The sequence below is a fragment of the Capra hircus genome, chromosome 29 (genome assembly GCF_001704415.2).
Source record: "Capra hircus breed San Clemente chromosome 29, ASM170441v1, whole genome shotgun sequence".
Classification (NCBI taxonomy): Eukaryota; Metazoa; Chordata; class Mammalia; order Artiodactyla; family Bovidae; genus Capra; species Capra hircus.
The window spans coordinates 45,711,255-45,728,689 of record NC_030836.1 but is presented as its reverse complement, the minus strand read 5'-3'; the positions used below and the strand labels follow the sequence as shown (position 1 = coordinate 45,728,689).

General features: G+C 68.9%; 3 protein-coding genes across 10 annotated transcripts; all 3 read right to left on the bottom strand.

Moving 5' to 3' along the window:
- Positions 548-3,546, bottom strand: CEND1 (cell cycle exit and neuronal differentiation 1). Of its 2 annotated transcripts, none has more exons than XM_018042717.1 (2): positions 3,430-3,546; positions 548-2,143 (listed from the first exon to the last, which is right to left on the bottom strand). In XM_018042717.1, the coding sequence occupies exon 2, from the start codon at positions 2,044-2,046 to the stop codon at positions 1,606-1,608; it is 441 nt and encodes a 146-aa protein (XP_017898206.1). In that variant the 5' UTR covers positions 2,047-2,143; positions 3,430-3,546; the 3' UTR covers positions 548-1,605. The 2 variants fall into 2 exon arrangements, with proteins under 2 accessions (XP_017898206.1, XP_017898207.1); XM_018042718.1 differs by having other exon boundaries at positions 548-2,146; positions 3,430-3,537.
- On the bottom strand, positions 3,892-10,842 carry SLC25A22 (solute carrier family 25 member 22). 4 transcript variants are annotated; one of them, XM_018042715.1, is made up of 10 exons: positions 10,738-10,842; positions 7,866-7,999; positions 7,642-7,767; positions 7,475-7,530; positions 6,795-6,885; positions 6,190-6,308; positions 5,908-6,082; positions 5,668-5,822; positions 5,510-5,585; positions 3,892-5,420 (listed from the first exon to the last, which is right to left on the bottom strand). In XM_018042715.1, the coding sequence occupies exons 2-10, from the start codon at positions 7,883-7,885 to the stop codon at positions 5,270-5,272; spliced, it is 969 nt and encodes a 322-aa protein (XP_017898204.1). In that variant the 5' UTR covers positions 7,886-7,999; positions 10,738-10,842; the 3' UTR covers positions 3,892-5,269. The 4 variants fall into 4 exon arrangements, with proteins under 4 accessions (XP_017898204.1, XP_017898202.1, XP_017898203.1 ...); XM_018042713.1 differs by having other exon boundaries at positions 7,866-8,004; positions 10,738-10,783; XM_018042714.1 differs by lacking the exon at positions 10,738-10,842 and adding an exon at positions 8,860-8,946 and having other exon boundaries at positions 7,866-8,004.
- On the bottom strand, positions 11,102-17,092 carry PIDD1 (p53-induced death domain protein 1). 4 transcript variants are annotated; one of them, XM_018042712.1, is made up of 16 exons: positions 16,802-17,079; positions 16,106-16,485; positions 15,256-15,669; positions 14,691-14,900; positions 14,551-14,605; positions 14,180-14,381; positions 13,967-14,092; positions 13,497-13,676; positions 13,270-13,417; positions 13,049-13,184; positions 12,846-12,966; positions 12,612-12,735; positions 12,422-12,540; positions 12,231-12,344; positions 11,928-12,127; positions 11,102-11,714 (listed from the first exon to the last, which is right to left on the bottom strand). In XM_018042712.1, exons 2-16 carry the CDS (start codon positions 16,407-16,409, stop codon positions 11,456-11,458), a joined length of 2,712 nt encoding a protein of 903 aa, XP_017898201.1. In that variant the 5' UTR covers positions 16,410-16,485; positions 16,802-17,079; the 3' UTR covers positions 11,102-11,455. The 4 variants fall into 4 exon arrangements, 3 of the variants coding, with proteins under 3 accessions (XP_017898201.1, XP_017898198.1, XP_017898200.1); XM_018042709.1 differs by having other exon boundaries at positions 12,816-12,966; positions 16,802-17,077; XM_018042711.1 differs by having other exon boundaries at positions 12,816-12,966; positions 16,809-17,077.

Sequence of the window (17,435 nt, the reverse complement as noted above, 5' to 3'; positions counted from 1 at the left end):
AAGCCGAGGCAGCGCCCCGAGGGAGCGCCGCCGCGGCCAGGGCAAGACCCTCAGCTCCCGGAACTCCCCTTCATAGCCACCCCCATCCTGCTCGGCAGGAGACTTTTTTTCCTTCTTTTTTTGCATTTAAGGTGCAAGGGGAACAGAGAGTGGGAGAGGGGACCAGCTGGCTGGAGAGGGGCAGCGGGGGCGGCCACAAGGCCTGTGGACAAGCCCGTGGGCTCCGGCACCTTCCCTTGGTGGTTGGGCCTGGGCCAGGTGGTTCAGGGTGAGGGGTGTGTGTCCCAGGGAAACGCCCCAGGTTTGTGTGGGCCTGAGGTGTGGGTGCAGAGCCGGAGGTGGGTCCTGAAACTTGCGGGCCGGGCCTGGGCAGAGCCACGAGTGGAACCCACCCGGTTCAAGGGCACCAGGTGGTGGGAGAGACTGGGGAGGGGCACTGGGGGGGCCCTGGCCCTCCCTGGAAAGCCCGCAGTGTGGGTAGATGACCCCCTGCACCCAGACAGGCCACCCCGCCTCTCCCGACCGCGTGCAGTTGAGGACGCCAGCCTGGTCTTTAGATAACAGAGTTTATTTCAAATCGACCTCCACTCAGGCCCAGGGTTCCAGTGGCCAGCTGGCCAGGCAAGGGCTCGTCGGGCTCCCAGTGCCCACTGCCGCCATGACGTGCTCCCAGCAGAGCGCGTCTCCCTGCAGGCTCGGGGGCTGTGGCAGAGGGTGGTGGTCGCCTGCCCAGCGGCTCTGTTCCGTTATTGCATCTATACGCTTCTGAGACTCCAGGGACCCTGGGTGGGCAGGAGGGGCTGTCTGCGGGCACTGGGCGGCATGGCTGCCTCCCCGCCGGGCTCTCACCTGCCCCCAGGACAGCCACTGCAGAGTGGGGAGGGGTTCAGGGCAGAAAGGGTAGGGCCCAGCTTCAGGGGCCCCCTGGGGTCAGCCAGAAGGTAAACTTCAAGAGTGCCTCTGACACCAGCCTTTGAGCTGTCTGTCCACACAGCCAGGGCTCAAGCGAGCAGGCAGGAGGCACGGAAACTCAGCTAATGTGACCATCCACCTCGGGTCAGCCCACTGAGGCAGCCCACTCAGAGGAACCCCCATCCTGGCTACACGCAAAGAGCAGAAATGGGACAAACAGCCACACCCTTTAATGTCCCCATGCCAGCTGGACCTAGCTCAGAATCCGTCCCAGGCCCCTGCCCAGCCCTGGTACCCTGGGGGTTCATCAGGAACTGCTGTCAGGAAGATCACAGGACCACTGGGGTCCTTGGCACAGGCTGGCATACTTGGGCAGGCAGGCCACCTTCAGAGCCTGCTTCTCCGTCCGTCCGCCTGTGCCTGGGTCCACGCGGAGCCCCACCCTGGGTCAGGGATCCACCTGCAGAGCCTGGGCCCCTTCTGCCCTCGGGCTCAGAGGGGAGAGTGCTGGGGACCGCTCGAGGGGGCTGGGTTTCCGCTGCTGTAGGCGCCTGTCCACCTCTCCCTCCCTCTGCTTGTAGGTGGGGGATACAACGTACTACATATGTATAGATAGCGGGGTGTGAATTCGGCATGCACTGGACTCCCAAGGTCTGTACAGGAAGTGGCTGTGCCCAGCCTGGGCACCAGCCATCATTTTTTTCGGACCAGGAAGGCCACCCCGAGAATCAGGGCTGCAGCAGCCACAGCCACACCCCCGGCCACTAGCAGCGGGGTCAAGTTCTCAAGAGGGCAGGGCCCCCGGCCGCCAGGGCCCCCACTGGGGGCCTCGCCCTCCTCAGCCCCATCCCCAGGGCCCTTGGGCTCGGGGGCTGCATCAGGGGTGCTGGGGGCCACGGGGGCCGGCTTCAGGTTGCTGTGGTTGTTGAGAAGGGCCGGGTCTGCCTTGGCCGGGGTCTTCTTGGCAGGTGGTGGCGTGGGGGTTGCCGGCGGCTCCTGCTTCTCCGCCTGGGCCTCCTTCTTCCCTGGCTTAGAGGATGGGGCCTTCCCATCCACAGCGGCGGGGGCTCGGCCCTCGGCCGCAGCCTTAGTGTCGGCCTTGGGGCTGTTGGTTGCCTTCCCTCTGGACTCCATGCTGGGTGCGCCGGCCGGCTGTGTGGGACACGCGGGGGCAGGCAGGTGTCTAGATCACGGCAGCTCAGGACAGTTCACCTCTGGGCATCCTATGGGCCTGCTGGGGGAGACCCGATGAGGTTGGTGTCCTGTGCAGGCCCACGTCCTTGTCCTTTAGAGACCCGCTCAGCTTTCTGGACACTCCTCTCCCGGGGCTCAGCCTCCAGCTGGCCTCAGGCACCTCCTGAGAAGCCCTTCCGAGCACATGGGCAGGCGCTGTGGGCCCCCCTTTCGGGCTGGGGTGCTGGGATGAGGCCTGCTAGAGGCTTCAGTTCCCTCATCTGTGAAATGGTCTTGCCCACGCATGTCCTGTGTCCATCTTGTCAGCCCAGGGTGGGGAGGTCCTGACCAGGAAGAGAGCACCCACCCAGCCCTGAGATGTGTGGCCAGGGAGGTGGCTGGCAGCCCATGGGCCTGGGCAGAACTGACCATGCGCCCTTCTCAGGGCTGGGTGGGTTTGCGGGGGGGCGGTACGTGGGAACCCAGAGTCTGGGCTTTCAGGCACGTGGGGTCATAACGGACCCAAGGTCGCCAGGACCCAGCTTGGACAAAGCCAGGGTGTCTCCCCAGAGGCTGGAGAAGCCGGCGGGAGGGCAGCGACAGGCCTGGGCTCCCAGCCGGTCATGGACCCCTTCTCAGTGCCCACCCCAGGCCTGGCCTTGCCTGCTCCAGCTTCAGAGCGGGGAGCCCTTCCTGACCCTGAGGTCATGCCTGCCTCTGGGGGCGGAGGGAGTCCCTGGGGTGAGCCTGGAGCGGGCACCCCTGAGGCAGGGCCAGGCAGAGACTGGGCGCTCTGGGCAGTAGGGAAGGCCTGGCCCTGATCCTCAGAGTCAGGCACAGGGCAGGGGGCTGGTGGCCTTGCCCCTCCCGGGAGTGGACCCGGCTGTCGGCAGCTCCTCTGGGAGGCTGAGGAACTCCTGCAGGGGGAGGGAGCCTGTGTGGGAGGAGGCGGCCCGGGGCCCCACCCCGGCAATGCACACCGACACAGTGAAGGTCGCCTGAAGGTCACGTGCGGGACGGGGGTGTCATGGGGAGGACTGTCCCACTTCCAGGGAACCCAACAGCCCATCATCCCTGTCATTCTGGAGGGGCACCCCGCTGCTGGGCATCAAGTTCGCAAAGGGCAGGTGGTCCACGCTCCCCCTCCCCTAGACCCTCCGTTATTTTGGGCTCATACTGACGTCACCGGCTGCCCCTCCCCCTCCAGGCGTCTGTGCCCAAGAGAGCAGGGGGCTCCGGAGCGCCCCCGATGACCTTCATAGCGGAGAACCTGCCGCTCTGTCCAGGGGCCCCACGCCCCGCTCCCGCCCCAGATCCCGCGCCGCCGAGTCCCCGCCGACTTACGCTGCCGCTCGCGGCGCTCCCACCTCAGGGCCGCGCGCTCTCCGCGGGAACACGGCTGACCGGACGGACGGCGGCGGGCGGCGGCTGCGGATGCAAGGACTGGGAGTTTCCCACAATGCACTGCTCCCGGCGCAGGAAGCGGGGCGGGGACCGCATCAGCGCGGGCTCCGCCCACCCGCTCGAGGCCACCACAGCGCCCCGGAGCGGCCGGGACCTCTGGGGACCCCAAGCCCAGTTCCGCTTTTGATCCGAAGGGCGGCTTAGCGTCAAGGTGAGCGGCTGAAGCGGGCTTTCTCGCACCTCCATCAGACCGCGAGGGAGTCAGGAGGCCATTCTAATCAGGCGCCGCTACAGCCAGTGTGCCCGTCATAGCTGGGCAGGCGGACCCAGGACAGGAGGGGGAGCGGAGCCAGTTACCAGGCGAGCGGGACGCCCTTCACCCCCAAGAGTCTAGAAAAGGCATCTACTTAGAATATTTATTTATCTTCTTACAGGACAAGACACAAAAAGTTACAACTTCTTAAAACTCTTCAAAAGAAAAAAATAGAATTCTGTAAGCAGCAGCAGCAGCTTCCAAGGTACAGATGTGACGGGAGAGAGCAGCTCCCAGGAACAACCGTGAACTGGGGGGCCCAGGCCTGAGCCCCAGGTAGTGTCACTGGGAAGGGGCCTCTGGGAGGGGGCCCGGGGGTGGGGCCACAGCACCGGCACATCAGATCATCACCAACACGACCACGTGGCTGGGGGTGGAGCAGGTCTGGACGAGCTGCCTCAGGTCACAACATCAAGGGTGGGGGAGGGCAGAGCTTTCCTAAGTGTGGTCAGGGGCCTTACCCAGAAGCCTGGAGGGCAGGCTAAGCCCGGGGAAGACCGGAGGGGCAGCTCCTGGTGCCCCCCAGAAGATACTCCCGGGCTCCATACTGGTCCTCATGCCCGCCCTCCCCGACCTCGAGGGGGCGTGGACTCAGAAGTAGGGCCGGGGGCGGAGAGACGGATTCCTGGACGGGGTCACTGGGGAGTCAAGGGCACACACCCACGCGCTCACACGCTTCTGCGGTGCACGCACACACACACACACACACACACACACACACACACACACACTCTGCCTGGCCACGTGGGGATGGCTGGAGCCCCCCACAGCCCTACCCCTGAGGGGCCAGGGCAGCAGAGGGTGGCCTTCATCCGCCCCCCACATTCACACACACATGCACAAAGCCTCGCGTGGGCTGGGTCCCCAACTGGGTCCCACAGTGGGGGCGGGGGACCTGTCCTGGGAGTCAGCACTCAGGGCCACCCCCGGTCTAGGATTCCTGGCTCAGTGTGGGGGCAGGAGAGCCCTATCCTCCCGCAAGGCTGGCCAAGGCAAGTGAGCGGCAGCAGGGGAGGCTGGACGGACAGACCGAGGGGTGGACAGAGCCGCTTGTGCTCGGCAAGTTAATAAATAGGTTTGTGCGGAGTCCCCTTTGTGGACTAGGGGCCAAGCCTCGGGGACAGGAGCTGGTAGACTGGAGGGGAGGGTCTAGCCTGCCCAGCCCAGGCTGGCGGCCCCCAGTCCAGAGACCAGCTCTGTCCCTGGGGGTTGTTCAGACCGGGGCAGAGGTGGGCAGGGCTGGCTCCAGGAACGTTTCTAAGTAAGACGTTGGTCCCGGGGGCTGTGTAGGCAGGGCCCCGCCAGGCGTGCGTGCCTACCCTGCACTCCCCCTCTCCCCACCCCCACCCGTCCGGTCGGGGAGAGACTCTTGTGGCATCCCCGGGGTGGGGTGGGGGGGCTGCCTGCCTCGGCCTCAGCCCCACTCTGGTCCCGCTCGACTGGAGAGCGACAGGCGGCTGCCCGGGCTCAGGGCTGGATGCGCGGCAGCCCCAGCAGGGTCTCAGCGATGCCCAGGAAGTAAACCACTTGAGCAATGCCAAACAGCGGGGCAATGACCAGGGCACGGCAGTAAGCGCCCTTCAGGAAGGCGGAGGGGCCCTCGTTCCGCAGGATCTTCCTGCAGGGAGACAGCGGGGGTTGGGGGTGGGGGCAGAGCCACGACGCTGGGGCCACCCTGCCCTCCCCGGCCCCTGGGGGCTCACCCACCTGGCACAGTCCAGGAATCCTGAGTAGGTGTCCTCGTTGATGCCACGCTGCAGTGACTGGAGCCGAGTCTTAACCACTGCAAGGGGCACACGGGTCAGTGTGGGCCTCCAGCCCGGACCCACCCCCCAGCCCTGCCCTGCCCCAAGCTGGGCACCGACCATCACAGGGGTTGACGGCCACAGCAGCCGCGCTCCCAGCCACGCAACCGGCTAGGAAAGACACGTAGAAAGGCGACTTCTCCCCAGGTGCTGGCCGGCCCAGCTCGTTCAGGTTGGCAAAGAGGGGGAAGTAGACGATGGAGAAGGGGACGTCCCTGTCGGGGGATCGCAGGGTGACTGGCTGGGACGCATGGGGCGGATGGGTGGGTAGGCCTCCCCTCGCCCTGCCTGCCCCCCAACCTGAGCAGCGTGGCCCCCAGGCCCTTGTAGAGACCAGCGATGCCACGGCTCCGCAGCAGGTCCCTGGTCAGCTGAGTGGCCGTGGGGCGGGGGGTGGCCGGAGCCTCCACCGAGGGCTGGGCACTCCCCTGGCCCGACAGCTGGGCCTGGGCAGACAGGATCTTCCTCTGGGCGGCTGGGGAGAAAGGAGGCGGCCGGCTGGTCTCCCTCGGAGCACGGGGTGGGGGCGGGGACGGGGTCAGCCCGGATGTCAGCCCCCACGCCCCACCCCCCAGCCCTCACCGAGGCGGCCCGCGTCCTGGAGCTGGATCTTCAGCATCTCCATGGGGGTGGTCACGATCACCTGGCAGGTGCCGGCCCCACAGCCCGCCAGCATCTCCTTCAACAGGGTCAGCTGCTGCCTGCAGTAAAGAGGGCGGGGCTGCAAGGCAGAGGCAGAGGCCCCGGCAGGGCTGGGGGACGTGAAGGGGGCGGGACTGGTGAAGACAGAGGCGGGCCCCCTCCCCCACCGCCCTCCAGAAACAGGCACTGAGCCCGAGAGACAGACGCTCACAGCGGGGCCGGGGCCGGGGCCGGGCCGAGGACTGTTCTCAGCAAACAAAACTGGAGGCGGGGTAGGGGGTTCAAGCGCTCCTTGGGACTACTGCCCTTTCACCCTACCCTCCGGTGATAGGGAAAACTGGCCAGTGCCCCCCAAATCCCAGCCTACAAGAGGCAGCAGGCAGTGGCTAGGGGCCAAGGACCCCTGGGGCCTGAGCACGTTGGAGGCAGAGGAAGCAGGCCCTGTAGGTCGGGGTGAGGGGCCCCCAGGACGACAGGTCCTTCGTCCTCTGGAGGCACAGACTCTCCTCCCTTCGTGACTGTGGCCCCAGCAGCCAGCCCCTCACCCATCCTTGGAGAGCTGGTGTCGGAAGAAGTCGTTGGCTGCCAGCTTGATGGCCTTCTCAGGGGTGACGAGGGTCAGGTTCACGGCGGCTCCTGCGTGGCGCGCGGATGGGTCAGTGGCCGGGGCCGGGAGGCTCTTGGCGGGCACTTGCCTCTCAGTTGGCAGAGCCCTCCCCCCGCCCCCTCGTGCCTTGGCGGCTCCTGCCGCCCTCTCACCCACATTTGTGCCCAGTGGGGGTGGGGGCAGCGCGTCCTCCTCCAGGCGACCCTCCCGGTCCAGCGGGTGGGCCTCCATGAGGAACACCCCCTCTGCAATACAGAGGTGAGGGGCCTGGGGGGAGGCGCTGCGTCCAGCCTGGGGTGCGCCAGAGCTGAGGAGGCAGTGTGAGCCCCTCTCCGTGCAAGGACTCAGCTGCACAGCATCTGGGCAAATCCAGGCTTGGTGGTTGTCTGCTAAGCGGCTTTGCAATCAGGCACCCCACCTTCCCCGAGAGTGTCCTGGCGCAGACAGTGTCCCGCCTGTCCCGGGAGGAGGTCCTGCCATGCTGGGTGCCGGCAGTGGTGGAGGACGGCGCTGAGCACTGCCCTTCCCCGAACCCAGCCAGGGTGTAGCTGCAGCCAGCCCCCACGGGGTGCATCCCCACCATCCATCCAGGCCCTCCCGCCCCCCGCCCCGCCTCACCACGGTACATCCCGAAGTAGCCCTCTGAGCGGATGGTCTTGATGAGGCAGTCGGACCTGCAGCCCCAGGGGTAGGAGGGAGCCAGGGGTTAGCCAGGGTCCAGCACCAGCCCCCGCCTTGACCCAGGCAGGAGTGCCCCCGGGCCTGCCCCCACCCCCCCAGCTCACATGCTGGTGTACATGCGCTGGCCATTCTGCTGGTTCTGAAGCCTTGTCTTGGCCAGGTCGATGGGGAACACGCAGGTGACCCCGATCAGGCCGGCGATGCCGCCATTGATGAGCTTGGCTGGCAGGCTGCATGGGCAGACGAGACGGGAGGTCAGGCGGCCTCCTCGGCCATAGGCCGGCCAGGAGGGAGGGCAGGGTGGGGTGAGGCTGGGCTGGGCTCTGACCTGATCTGCTTATCGGCCATTTAACTCGGGAGCACCCAGGTAGGAGCTGTGGAGCTGGATGCCAGACAGCGGGGGAGGGAGCGCAGGGCAGAGGCTGGTCCTCTGCTTTCAAGGGTATTTCCAAACCAGCGCTTCTGTCCTAGGAGAGAGGGGACTGCAACCAGCGGGGGCGGGCAGACGGGAGAAGCACACCAGAGGAACAGGCTTCCTCGTTTTTCTTCCAGGGACCCGCAGGGGCTCCGAGCGGCTCCCCCAGGCCCCCAAGCCCACTCGGGCGGGCTACACGTTGTGGGCTTGCAGCGTGCCAGGAGGCCCACCACCTGGCCCCATCCCTGGGCCACCTGGCTTCCTCTCAAGGTTCCCCACCAGCGCGTCCTCCCAGCTGGCCTTGCTCACGCTCACATGCACTGAGCCCTTTAAAGGGCCAGGCACCGCCTTTCCCTGGGCTGGGCTGTGCCAACCCCATCCTCAAGCAGCCTGCTCTGTCAGGAGAGGGGTGACAGAGCCCCAGGGGCCCCCGCAGGGCTCAGCTCACAGCTGCCCAGGTAGATGCACCCAGCGCAGGTGGAGCCCCTGCTCATGGCACCTCCAGGCTGGAGTCCCAGACCAGGCTCCCCTGGAAGAAGCACCAGCTCAGCCACAGCCAGCCTGTGCCCATCCTCCCAGGAACTTCACCCCCTGACTGCACACACACACGGGCTCGCTGCGGCTGGTCCACCCCCTCTTCCCGGGGGCAGGCCCAGGAGGCCCCTCTCTCTAGGGGCAGGGCTGGGGAGCCAGAGCCGGCCCCAGGGACCTCTGGCGGGGGGCGCCCCCCCAGCCGGCGCCGAGACCAGCTGTCCCTGCCTCGCACCCGCAGCGCCGCTAGTCCGGTCACACGGCTGGCTCACACCTGCCGTCGCTCGCGGACCGGTGACCTTCACCCCGGCTTCCCCGGGCCGGGCGGCCCCCTGCCCCCTCGGCAGCCCGCCGCCCCCGCCGTGGTCCCGCTCACCCCGGGCGCGCAGGACCGGCTCCTCCACGGCTCCTCCTGGAGACTCCAGCCCGCGGGCGGCGGGCGGGCGGGGGAGGGCCAGCGGCCGGGGGCGGTGCCGGCGGCGGGGATTGGCTGCGGGGCGGGGCGGGGCGGGGCGGGCCTGGGGGGGGGCGAGTTTCTCTTTCACTTTGGGCGGGAGAAGGCGCCCTGCCGCCGCGGGAGAAGGGATGAGAAGGGGGTGTGACAGCTTCTGGGAGGCTCGGGCTGGCCTCCGAGCCCCCTTCGGCCCATGAGGCAGCGGGTCTGACGGGCTAACCCAGCCAAGCTACGCAGCCGGTTCGAGGGGCCCCGGCCCGCGGACGCCGTGCACCCAGATGGTCCCTGAGTTTTCCTCTGCGGCCAGCAGGCGGGCTCTGGGACCCCAGGAATGGGGCTCTCTCTGTGCCCGGGCACAGGGAATCCGGAGCCGTGGGGTGGAGATGGGCTGTGCCCACTGTGTCTGTGGACCGTGTGTCTTCTGGGAGGTGCATTTCAGGGAAAACTCATGCGGGAGCAGAGAAGACACGCTTGTCTGCTGCAAAGGCCAGGGGGTGGCTGGGTCACAGAGACCACCCGCTGCCACCCACACTCCCAAAACCCTCTGACCCCCCAGATGCCTCCCAACGAACTCACCCAGAGCCTCAGTGCCCCAGTCTCAGAGAAGAGCCTGACCTCTGCACTTCAACCTGACCCTCTCTCCCCACCCCCACTCCCCAGGTGCAAACTGGCCGCAGCCCACAGTTGTCCCCTTGGGGACAAGGTCCACACTCTGCCCTCTTGGACCTGAGCGAGCCCACCAGACGCCACTTCTTGCCCAGTGTAAGGGACACCTGGATGCTGGAGTCCCGGAAGGGGAGCAGCTGTCTCGGGATAGAGGCGCGCCTGGAGATCCCAGCCTGAGACCGTCAGCCCTGGGTCCGACCCTGGCGCTGGGATGGAGGAGACGCTTCCGAACCCAGTAGTGTGGGGAGGGCCTCTACCGGGAGAGGACCGGCAAGGGGTCCTCTGGGCCAGGAAGCCTCCTTTTCCTGTCCTCACTCAATGGTTCCTACCACCTGCTCATGAGACAGCTCAGAGGGCCCTCCCCTTGCACCCCAGGTTGCCATAGAGACTCGGCAGCCCCAGCGCGGCCTCAGGCCCCGGGCTGTCAGCCCTCCCGGTCGGTCTCCCCCGGCTCCTGCAGCGTCCTCAACTGGGGCTGCAGGCGAAGCTGTGGACAGCTCAGCTCAGAGGCCCCCCCCAGGAGGTAAAATCTGCCACGAAGCCACTGGACTCCCTCACCCCCAGGAAAGGGAAAGGCTGTGGGGCTCCGAGTCTGGGACCGGCCCTTCCCTCCGCATTCATCTCCCCCCGCCCCTTGCCCCGGAGAGGCGCTTTCAGTCCCGCCGGCTGGAGGGGCGCCAACCTGGCGACAAAGGAGGCGCGGAGTGGGGGTTCAGGGCTGCGATTGGAAGCCCGGCTCAACTCCCTGTCCAGCTGGAAGGAGTCCCCATGAGGCCCGGATCGCCACGCTGAAGCCCGCCAGGCGATGGCGACTTCAGCCACCCACGTGTCCACGTACGTCCCGCAGGGACCCACGTGAGGGTCCCCCACGGCCCGGCTCGTTCCTTGGGGACTGGCCTCCTTCTCCCGACCGGCGAGGACACGTGTGCGCGGGGAGCGCGCCCGGCACCGCCCGGGGCCCGGCCTCCCACACTCCGGCGGCAGCGGATCCGAGCATCCGCCGGCGCGGGCCCCGCAGAAACCGCCTCGTCCGGGCAGATGTCACTTCCCACAGCCGCCGTGGTGCCCCTCGACTCCGCGGCCGGGCTGCACTCGGGTGGGCGCAGCGGAAGGAGCCGCCAGGGGGGCACTCACCGCGCGCTCTGCCGCCGCTGCCGCCGCCTCTGCCGCCGCGCTGGCCTCCCCGCCTCGCCGCGCGCGCGGCTGCACCTAAGCGCGGGGGCGCGTCCGCTCGGCGCCGCGCGCGCTCCGCCCCCGGCCGGCGGTTGGCTCGCGGACTCCGGCTCCCCCTCCTGGCCGCCCCGGCCACTGCGCTCGGCAGGCCCCAGCCCGGCGCCAGCCCGCGCTCCAGGTCTCCGCGGGTTGTCACTGGCCGTTCGACCTCGCGCCGGTGCATCGGCCAGGGACTACTCCCGTCGGGCCAGCGGATGGGGGTGCGCTGGCACGAAGTGTCCCTAAGGGAGGAGCCGTGGGAACTGAATTGGCCCCCAACCAAAAGGCAGATGCGCCATCCTGCACACGACTGTATTCACGGGGCAGCAGCTGATACTTTGCAGCTGGGACTCCACTCCCTCCCAGAGATCAGGGCCCAGTGCAGGCCGTGGGCGCAGACCAGCGGGAACGAGAGCTGTGCGGAAGGAAGTCTGTACCCAGGCCCGCTTGCAGCAGAGCAGGGCCAGGCCTCAGATCACCTGGCCGCCCCTGGCCTTCCACCGGCCTCTCCACCTGAGAAAGTCAGTGCTGAGACAGCGACCAGGCAGTGCATGTGTGTTACACGGGTGGGGGTCACTCTGCTCACACGCAGGGCAGGTTTGACAGCGGGAGCCTCAAGGTCCAGCCCGAAGTCCGGGGTCTACGCCTGGGCAGGCTCTGGGGAAGGTGATGGCGACCGGTCAGGCGAGGCGAGGTTCCTGGGGGCCAGGCTCGTGTGACGGATGCCCTCCTGGTACTTGCGGCGGCCAAGCTCCAGGACAGCCCGCACCTCTTCGGCCACGTCCCGCCGGTCACTCTGCTCCAGAGCCTGCACGAGGCGCCCCACGGCCCCCGGCTGCCCAGCCTGGCGCTCCGCCCAGGAGAAGAGCATGTGGCGGATCTGCCCATCCAGGTCATCCCTGGGGGGACAGGGGGGCAGTCAGGGGGCCCGCCAAGACCACCCGCCGCGCCCAGGGCCTTGCTCTCCCTCCTGGCATGGGGCCTTGCTCCCTGGGCCCGGGGCAGCCAAACCCTCCCTTTCCTGCCCGTCTGCCCTGCCCTCCCTCCCCTGGACGGAACCTCAGCCAGCCTCTGGGGGGAAGCCAGCAGGATGAGAGAGGCTCAGAACTGACCGGAACTCATGCCGGATGCGCTGGAGCTCACGGTAAGGCAGGCCCAGGTGCAGGGCCACAGCTGGCCAGTCAGGGCCCAGGCGCCCGGCCACATTCAGCAGGTTGCTCTGGGTCAGGAAGCCAGTCTCGGCGTCGCCCAGGTTCAGAGGTGCCAGGGAGAGGCCAGGCTCCCGGGTCGGGCCCTCGCATCCCCGCAGTCTCTGCAGGCAGGTGGAAGTGGCAGTGAGCCCTGGCCTCACCCCAGCCCACCCTGGCGGCTCCTCCCCCGTCCCCTCCACACGGGGCTCCCCAGCCAGGCCTCACGGGCAGCTTGATGGGCAGAGTGGCCATCCACAGGGCAGCTGGGCCCCTCTTCTGCCGGGCAGCCTCTGCCTCCTCAGGCACTCCCTCCGGCACCTCGCCCCGGTAGAAGGACACCTGGGGAAGAGGAGAAGGTGGGCTTCGGCGCTCTGGCTTTGGCCCGGGCAGCCCGGGGCGCCCACCGCACGGCCCACCTGGCCCCTCACGGCCCGAGCCCGTCGGTCCAGGGCGGTGGTCACGTACACCTCCTTCAGGTTCTTCAGGTGGGAGTAGAAGACAAAGCAGAGCCTGCCCTCCACGCAGTCGGGGCGGTCTGCGGGCACAGGGGGCTCAGCGGGGGCTCGGGGCAGGCCCAGCGCCCCGCCCCCGGGCGCCCGGGCACACCTGCGTCGATGTCGATCCCCCTCTCGAAGGCGGCGAAGAACTTCTCGCCCTCAAACATCTCCACGGTGTCCGAGGGCTCAGGGCCGCGGTATCGCTCCAGCAGCCGCCGCAGGGTGGCGTCCACCTGGGGGGCGAGGGACCCGCTGGCTGGGAGCCCGACGCCCTGCGCCCCTGCCCCGTCCCCCGGCCCTCCGCCGCCCCCACCTTGCTGCGGGGCAGGCACTGCAGCAGGACCTGCTTGGGGTCCCGGCGTCTCTGCAGCGCGATGAGGTTCACGCGGTGCAGCCGCAGCCGCTCCCAGGCCTTCTGCGCCAGGCTCCCCACGCAGGCCTTGGTGGTGTACCAGAGCCAGTACCTGGAAAAGCGGGGGTGAGGGGGACCCTGCAGGCTGGGGGTGGGGGCTGTGGGGAGGGGGCCGAGGAGGTGGGGGCACTGACCAGGAGAAGCGCGTGACCTGGAAGCGCGCGTACAGGTGTGTGAGCTCCAGGGCCACCTGCGCCGTGACGTCGTCCCAGGCGGCCGCGGGGGCGGCCCGATGCAGCAGGTGCAGGCGGGCACGGTCCAGACTCAGGCCTGGGGGGGTGCAATGGCTGAGGCCTCTGGCTGGGGCGCCCCTTCTGATCACCACCCCCGCCCCGTGCCGCATGGCTGCCCTCACCTGTGACGCCGGGTGGCAGAGGCAGCTGGATGGTGACTGGCCGAAGGAAGCTCGAGGGGCTGCTCTGCGAGAGGCAGAGCAGGGGGCTGGAGGCCGCCTCGGGCTCCCCGAGCAGGGCCTGCAACTCTCTGCTGCCCACGCGCACCACCTGGAGCAGACGGGCCGCCCCTGCGGTCACTTCTGTGCCCAGGCGCCTCCGCCACCCCAGCGGGTGTCCCGGCCCCCACCTGCATGCGAACGTGCCGGGGCTCTTCGGTGGCCCCCGGGGGGAAGGTGACCCTGACCCCGGCGTGTCCCGAGGAGCACAGCAGCGTCCCCTCCGGAGGCACCAGGCGGGCGTCGGACACAGGGCGCGAAACCACGAGGAACCAGGAGAAGTGGGGCACCTGGCAGTGGGCCCAGAGCCGCTGGCGTGGGCACAGAACACAAGGTCAGGGCCAGCAGGGAGCGTGGGCACGGGCGCAGGGCATGGGTGAGGGTCAGCGGGCCGGGGCCGGGGTGGCAGGTCGGAGCAGGGCTGCGGGTCAGGGCCAGAGGGCGTGGGCGCAGGGCATGGGTCAGGGGCGGCGGGCTGGGGCAGGGCTGCGGGCGCGGGGCAGGGCTGCGGGCGCGGGTGCGGGGCACAGGTCAGGGCCGGCGGGCTGGGGCGGGGCACAGGTCAGGGCCAGCCCTCCCCGATGGCCCAGGCCGCCCTCACCGTGGGCGCCTCCTCCTCCAGGCAGGTCTCTAGGTCGCTCCAGCTGTTGCCACTCAGCGTCCTGACCACCACCTCGCGGCAACGCCGGGCCCGCGGGGGCACGAAGAGCAGCCACAGGCCCACCTCCTACCAGACGAGGGGGGCGTGAGCGCCGGGGCACAGTGGGCCCTGCTCCCCGGGGCCCTCGCCCGCCCCACCCTGCCCCAGCCGTGCCTGCTGGAAGGCCGCCCCGTGGGGCTGCAGCTCTAGGACCCCGCTGAGCAGAGCGTCGTGGGGACCCAGGGGCACGAGGTGCGGCTCTGGCGGCCACAGGCGGTAGCGGATGGTCACGGGGGCAGCAGCAGCCCCCGCAGGGAACTGCAGGCGGACGCCGCAGGCCAAGGTCACGGAGCAGCCTTGGGGGGTCACGGCAAAGCTGAGGGAAGACAGGAGCGCACAGGGTCAGACACGGCAGGGTCCCCTAGGTCAGCCTGGCACCCCGGGCACCCGGGGGAGGCCCTCGAGGCACAGGCACGTGCACGGCGAAGGCAGAGTGCCGAGGTGGGCAGAGGCTCTTCCAGCCCGGCCCCTCCCTCACAACACACCTGTCCAGGTCTGAGGTCAGCAGCAGCCTGGGCATTTCTGGGACGACGGGTGTCCCTGGGGAAGGACAGACGTGAGGTTAGGCCAGTGATGACACCTACGTCCTGTCTGTGGTCTGCCCCCAGCCCCACCGCGACCCTACCTGGGGGGCTAGGGGGGTCAGGAGGGGGCCTGCCCAAGGGGTTTCCTTGCAGCCGCACGAAGGGGGCGTCCAGCAGCTCAGGGGGCACGTCCCGGAGCTGGTTGTCCCTCAGGTCAAGCCGGGTGAGCAGCGGGAGGCAGGCCAGGCTGGCGGGCACCGACACCAGGAGGTTGCTGTGCAGAATGAAGAGCCGTAGGGCCCGCAGCCCCGCTGCGGGAGGCGCCGGCTTAGGGCCAGCAGTGGATTGTCACGGCCACCCCCGTCCCCGAGTGCCAGGCCAGCCGGCTCGCACTGGGGCCTCCTGGGAAGCCCTTTCAGTCTCCGCCCTGTAGCTGGACTAGAGAGCTCGGGGAGGCCTGTGCAGGTGGAGAGCCTTGCCAGCCAGGGAGGCGGGGGGCACGCAAGGGCTGCTTGGGGGGCGGACGCTCAGGCGGGCTGACGCTCAGGCGGGCTGGCCCGTGTGTACAGGGCACCGCAGAAGACAGACAGCCGCAGAGAGGGGCAGGGCAGCCAGTGGCCCACAGGCACTCCCCACTGGGCCTGGGGAGCCAGGGCCGCGACTCACCGAGGGAGCTGGGGAGGCTCTGCAGTCGGTTGGAGGCCAGATTGAGCTCGGCCAGGCTCCCCAGGCCTCCGATCTCAGGGGGCAGGGCCTCCAGCAAGTTCCCAGAGAGATCAAGGCGCTGCAAGCTGGACAGGGCCCCCAGGGCTGGGGGCAGTGTTCGCAGGCGGTTGTGGGTGACGGCGAGGAAGGTGAGGGCGGGGAGGGTCCCCAGGGCCGCGGGCAGTTCTGAGAGGCAGTTACGAGACAGCAGGAGGGCGTCCAGGCCACACATCTGGGGGACGCAGGCCGGCAGTGTCTCCAGGCTGTTGAAGCTCAGATCCAGGTGGGCCAAGTGGGCTAGGCTGCTCAGGCTGGCGGGCAGCGTGGTGAGGGACCCCCGGAGGCAGGCACCCAGGGCATCCCGACGTTGCCCACCTGATGAGGGAAAGGCAGACAGACGTGGCCGTCAAATTCAGAGTCCCAGGTGAGCCCAGCTCTGCCAGCCAGGGAAACGGGTACATGGAAACGCAGAGCTCCGCCCCAACCCCAGCAAAACAGAGACAGACAGATGCTGGAGAGAGCCACCCGCAGGTGAGGTGGGCAGACACGAACGACACGGTCTCATCTCCGCTGAGAGCCAGCACCGGTGGCCCGCCTCAGGAAACAGACCCACCCTGGGGACTCCCGGAGACCCCACTGTGCAGCTGCTGGGTCCGGGAGTCCGGGCGCAGCCAGCTTCCTCTTGGGGGCACGCAGCTGGGTAGAGCTGTGCAGGGAATAGGGCTGGGGCCGGAGTCCACCTTTTGGGACCAGGAAGCAGAGGTAGGAGCTAGAGAGAGGCTAGGCCAGGGCGGGGACTTGGGGGGCTCACCTTTGAGGACCAGGGAGCGGAGGCGTGGCAGGCTCCAAGGCAGCCGGGCCAGGGCGGCCTCCAGCAGCTGAGGGTCCTCGTGGCCACTCAGCTGCAGGAAGTCCACCTCCAGCAGCTGAGGGGCCTGCTGGGCACACAGGCGCAGCAGCCGGCGGCAGCCCCCGGGGTGCAGGTGCAGGCTCAGCCGGTTCCCTGCCGGGAGCGGGGGCACCTCCGGCCCCGCACTTGCAGCCTCTGAAGCATCTCTCGCAGCATCTTCTGGGGCTGATGTCGCGGGCACCGGCCCCGCCTCCACCACAGCCATCGCCCAACAGCCGTCCTCGGGGACCAGACATGTCCCAGCTCGCCAGGCAGGCCTGCTCAGGCAGGGCCCGAAGAGGCTGCAGAGTCAGGGGGAGGAGTGGGCTGGGCGTCCTCCCAGCCAGAGGAAGGGGGACTCGGGCTGGGGGGAGCCAGGCCCGCTGGTCCAGAGTGTAACGCCTAGGCTGGACAGACTGTCACTGACATGGGCTGGGCAACAGGACTCCCCGGGGCTGGGAAGGCGGCAGGCAGGGGACCTGAGTGCAGAGGGGCTTGGGGACATGCCTGAGGGACTAGGGGAGGGAGGCTTCACACCCCGAGTCCACAGACTTGAAAAGGGACTCCTAGTCCAGCCCCCACCCCCCCAACTCAGCCTGCTGGGCGCCAGAGTCCCACCTCCAACCTTCACATTTCTCGGCTCCACCCCGAGGCACTGGCTCTCATCTACCACGTGGGGGCGGTGGCCCAGGAAAGGACGCGAGTGATCCTGCCCGCGTCTTGTCCAGCAGTGCGAGGGGGTTCCTGAGGACGGGACCCCACTGCCTGGCCCCTGGCGGAGGACTCTCCCGCCACCAGCTCGCAGCTCGGTCCGCAGGGGAGGTCGGTGCACCGCGCAGTCGCCGCCCCCACGGCCTGGGGCGTGTCCTGGGAGAGAGAGCACCGCAACACCCCCACCCCAACCTCCGCGTCCCCTAGACGCGCCCGCGGCCCGCGCGGCACCTGCGCTCCCGGCGGCGCGTTTCCGGGTCCGGCCGCGTGGGAAGCTCGCCTGGCGCCGGCAGGGTCCGCCGGCAGGGGTCTCAGGGTCCCGCCCGCCCCTCCCGCCCCGCCCGCTCTCTGCCGGACACCGCCCCGCCGTACTCAGCTTCCTGTCGGCCGGAGTGCGTCTGTGCGACCGGCCTTCCCGCGGGAAGGCCCGCTTTTCGCGCCACAAAACCCAGCCTTTCCGAGGCTCTCGGGCCCTGGCCCGCTCTGCTCTGGCTGCGCATTCCCGGCCCCGTGTTAAAATGGACCGGTGCGCTCTCTGGCT

What these genes read in the sequence shown, in the direction of transcription:
- SLC25A22 (XM_018042715.1), bottom strand. Translation starts at nt 7,885, where the DNA reads ATGGCCGATAAGCAGATCAG. An exon ending in ATGGCCGATAAGCAGATCAG is followed by an intron (nt 7,768 to 7,865) that starts GTCAGAGCCCAG and finishes CTGCCCATGCAG; the next exon opens with CCTGCCAGCCAAGCTCATCA. An exon ending in CACCAGCTCTCCAAGGATGG is followed by an intron (nt 6,309 to 6,794) that starts GTGAGGGGCTGG and finishes TCTTTACTGCAG; the next exon opens with GCAGCAGCTGACCCTGTTGA.
- CEND1 (XM_018042717.1), bottom strand. Translation starts at nt 2,046, where the DNA reads ATGGAGTCCAGAGGGAAGGCAACCAACAGCCCCAAGGCCGACACTAAG.
- PIDD1 (XM_018042709.1), bottom strand. Translation starts at nt 16,409, where the DNA reads ATGGCTGTGGTGGAGGCGGGGCCGGTGCCCGCGACATCAGCCCCAGAA. An exon ending in GAGCCTCCCCAGCTCCCTCG is followed by an intron (nt 14,901 to 15,255) that starts GTGAGTCGCGGC and finishes CGCCTCCCGCAG; the next exon opens with CGGGGCTGCGGGCCCTACGG. An exon ending in CAGGTCACGCGCTTCTCCTG is followed by an intron (nt 12,967 to 13,048) that starts GTCAGTGCCCCC and finishes CCGCTTTTCCAG; the next exon opens with GTACTGGCTCTGGTACACCA.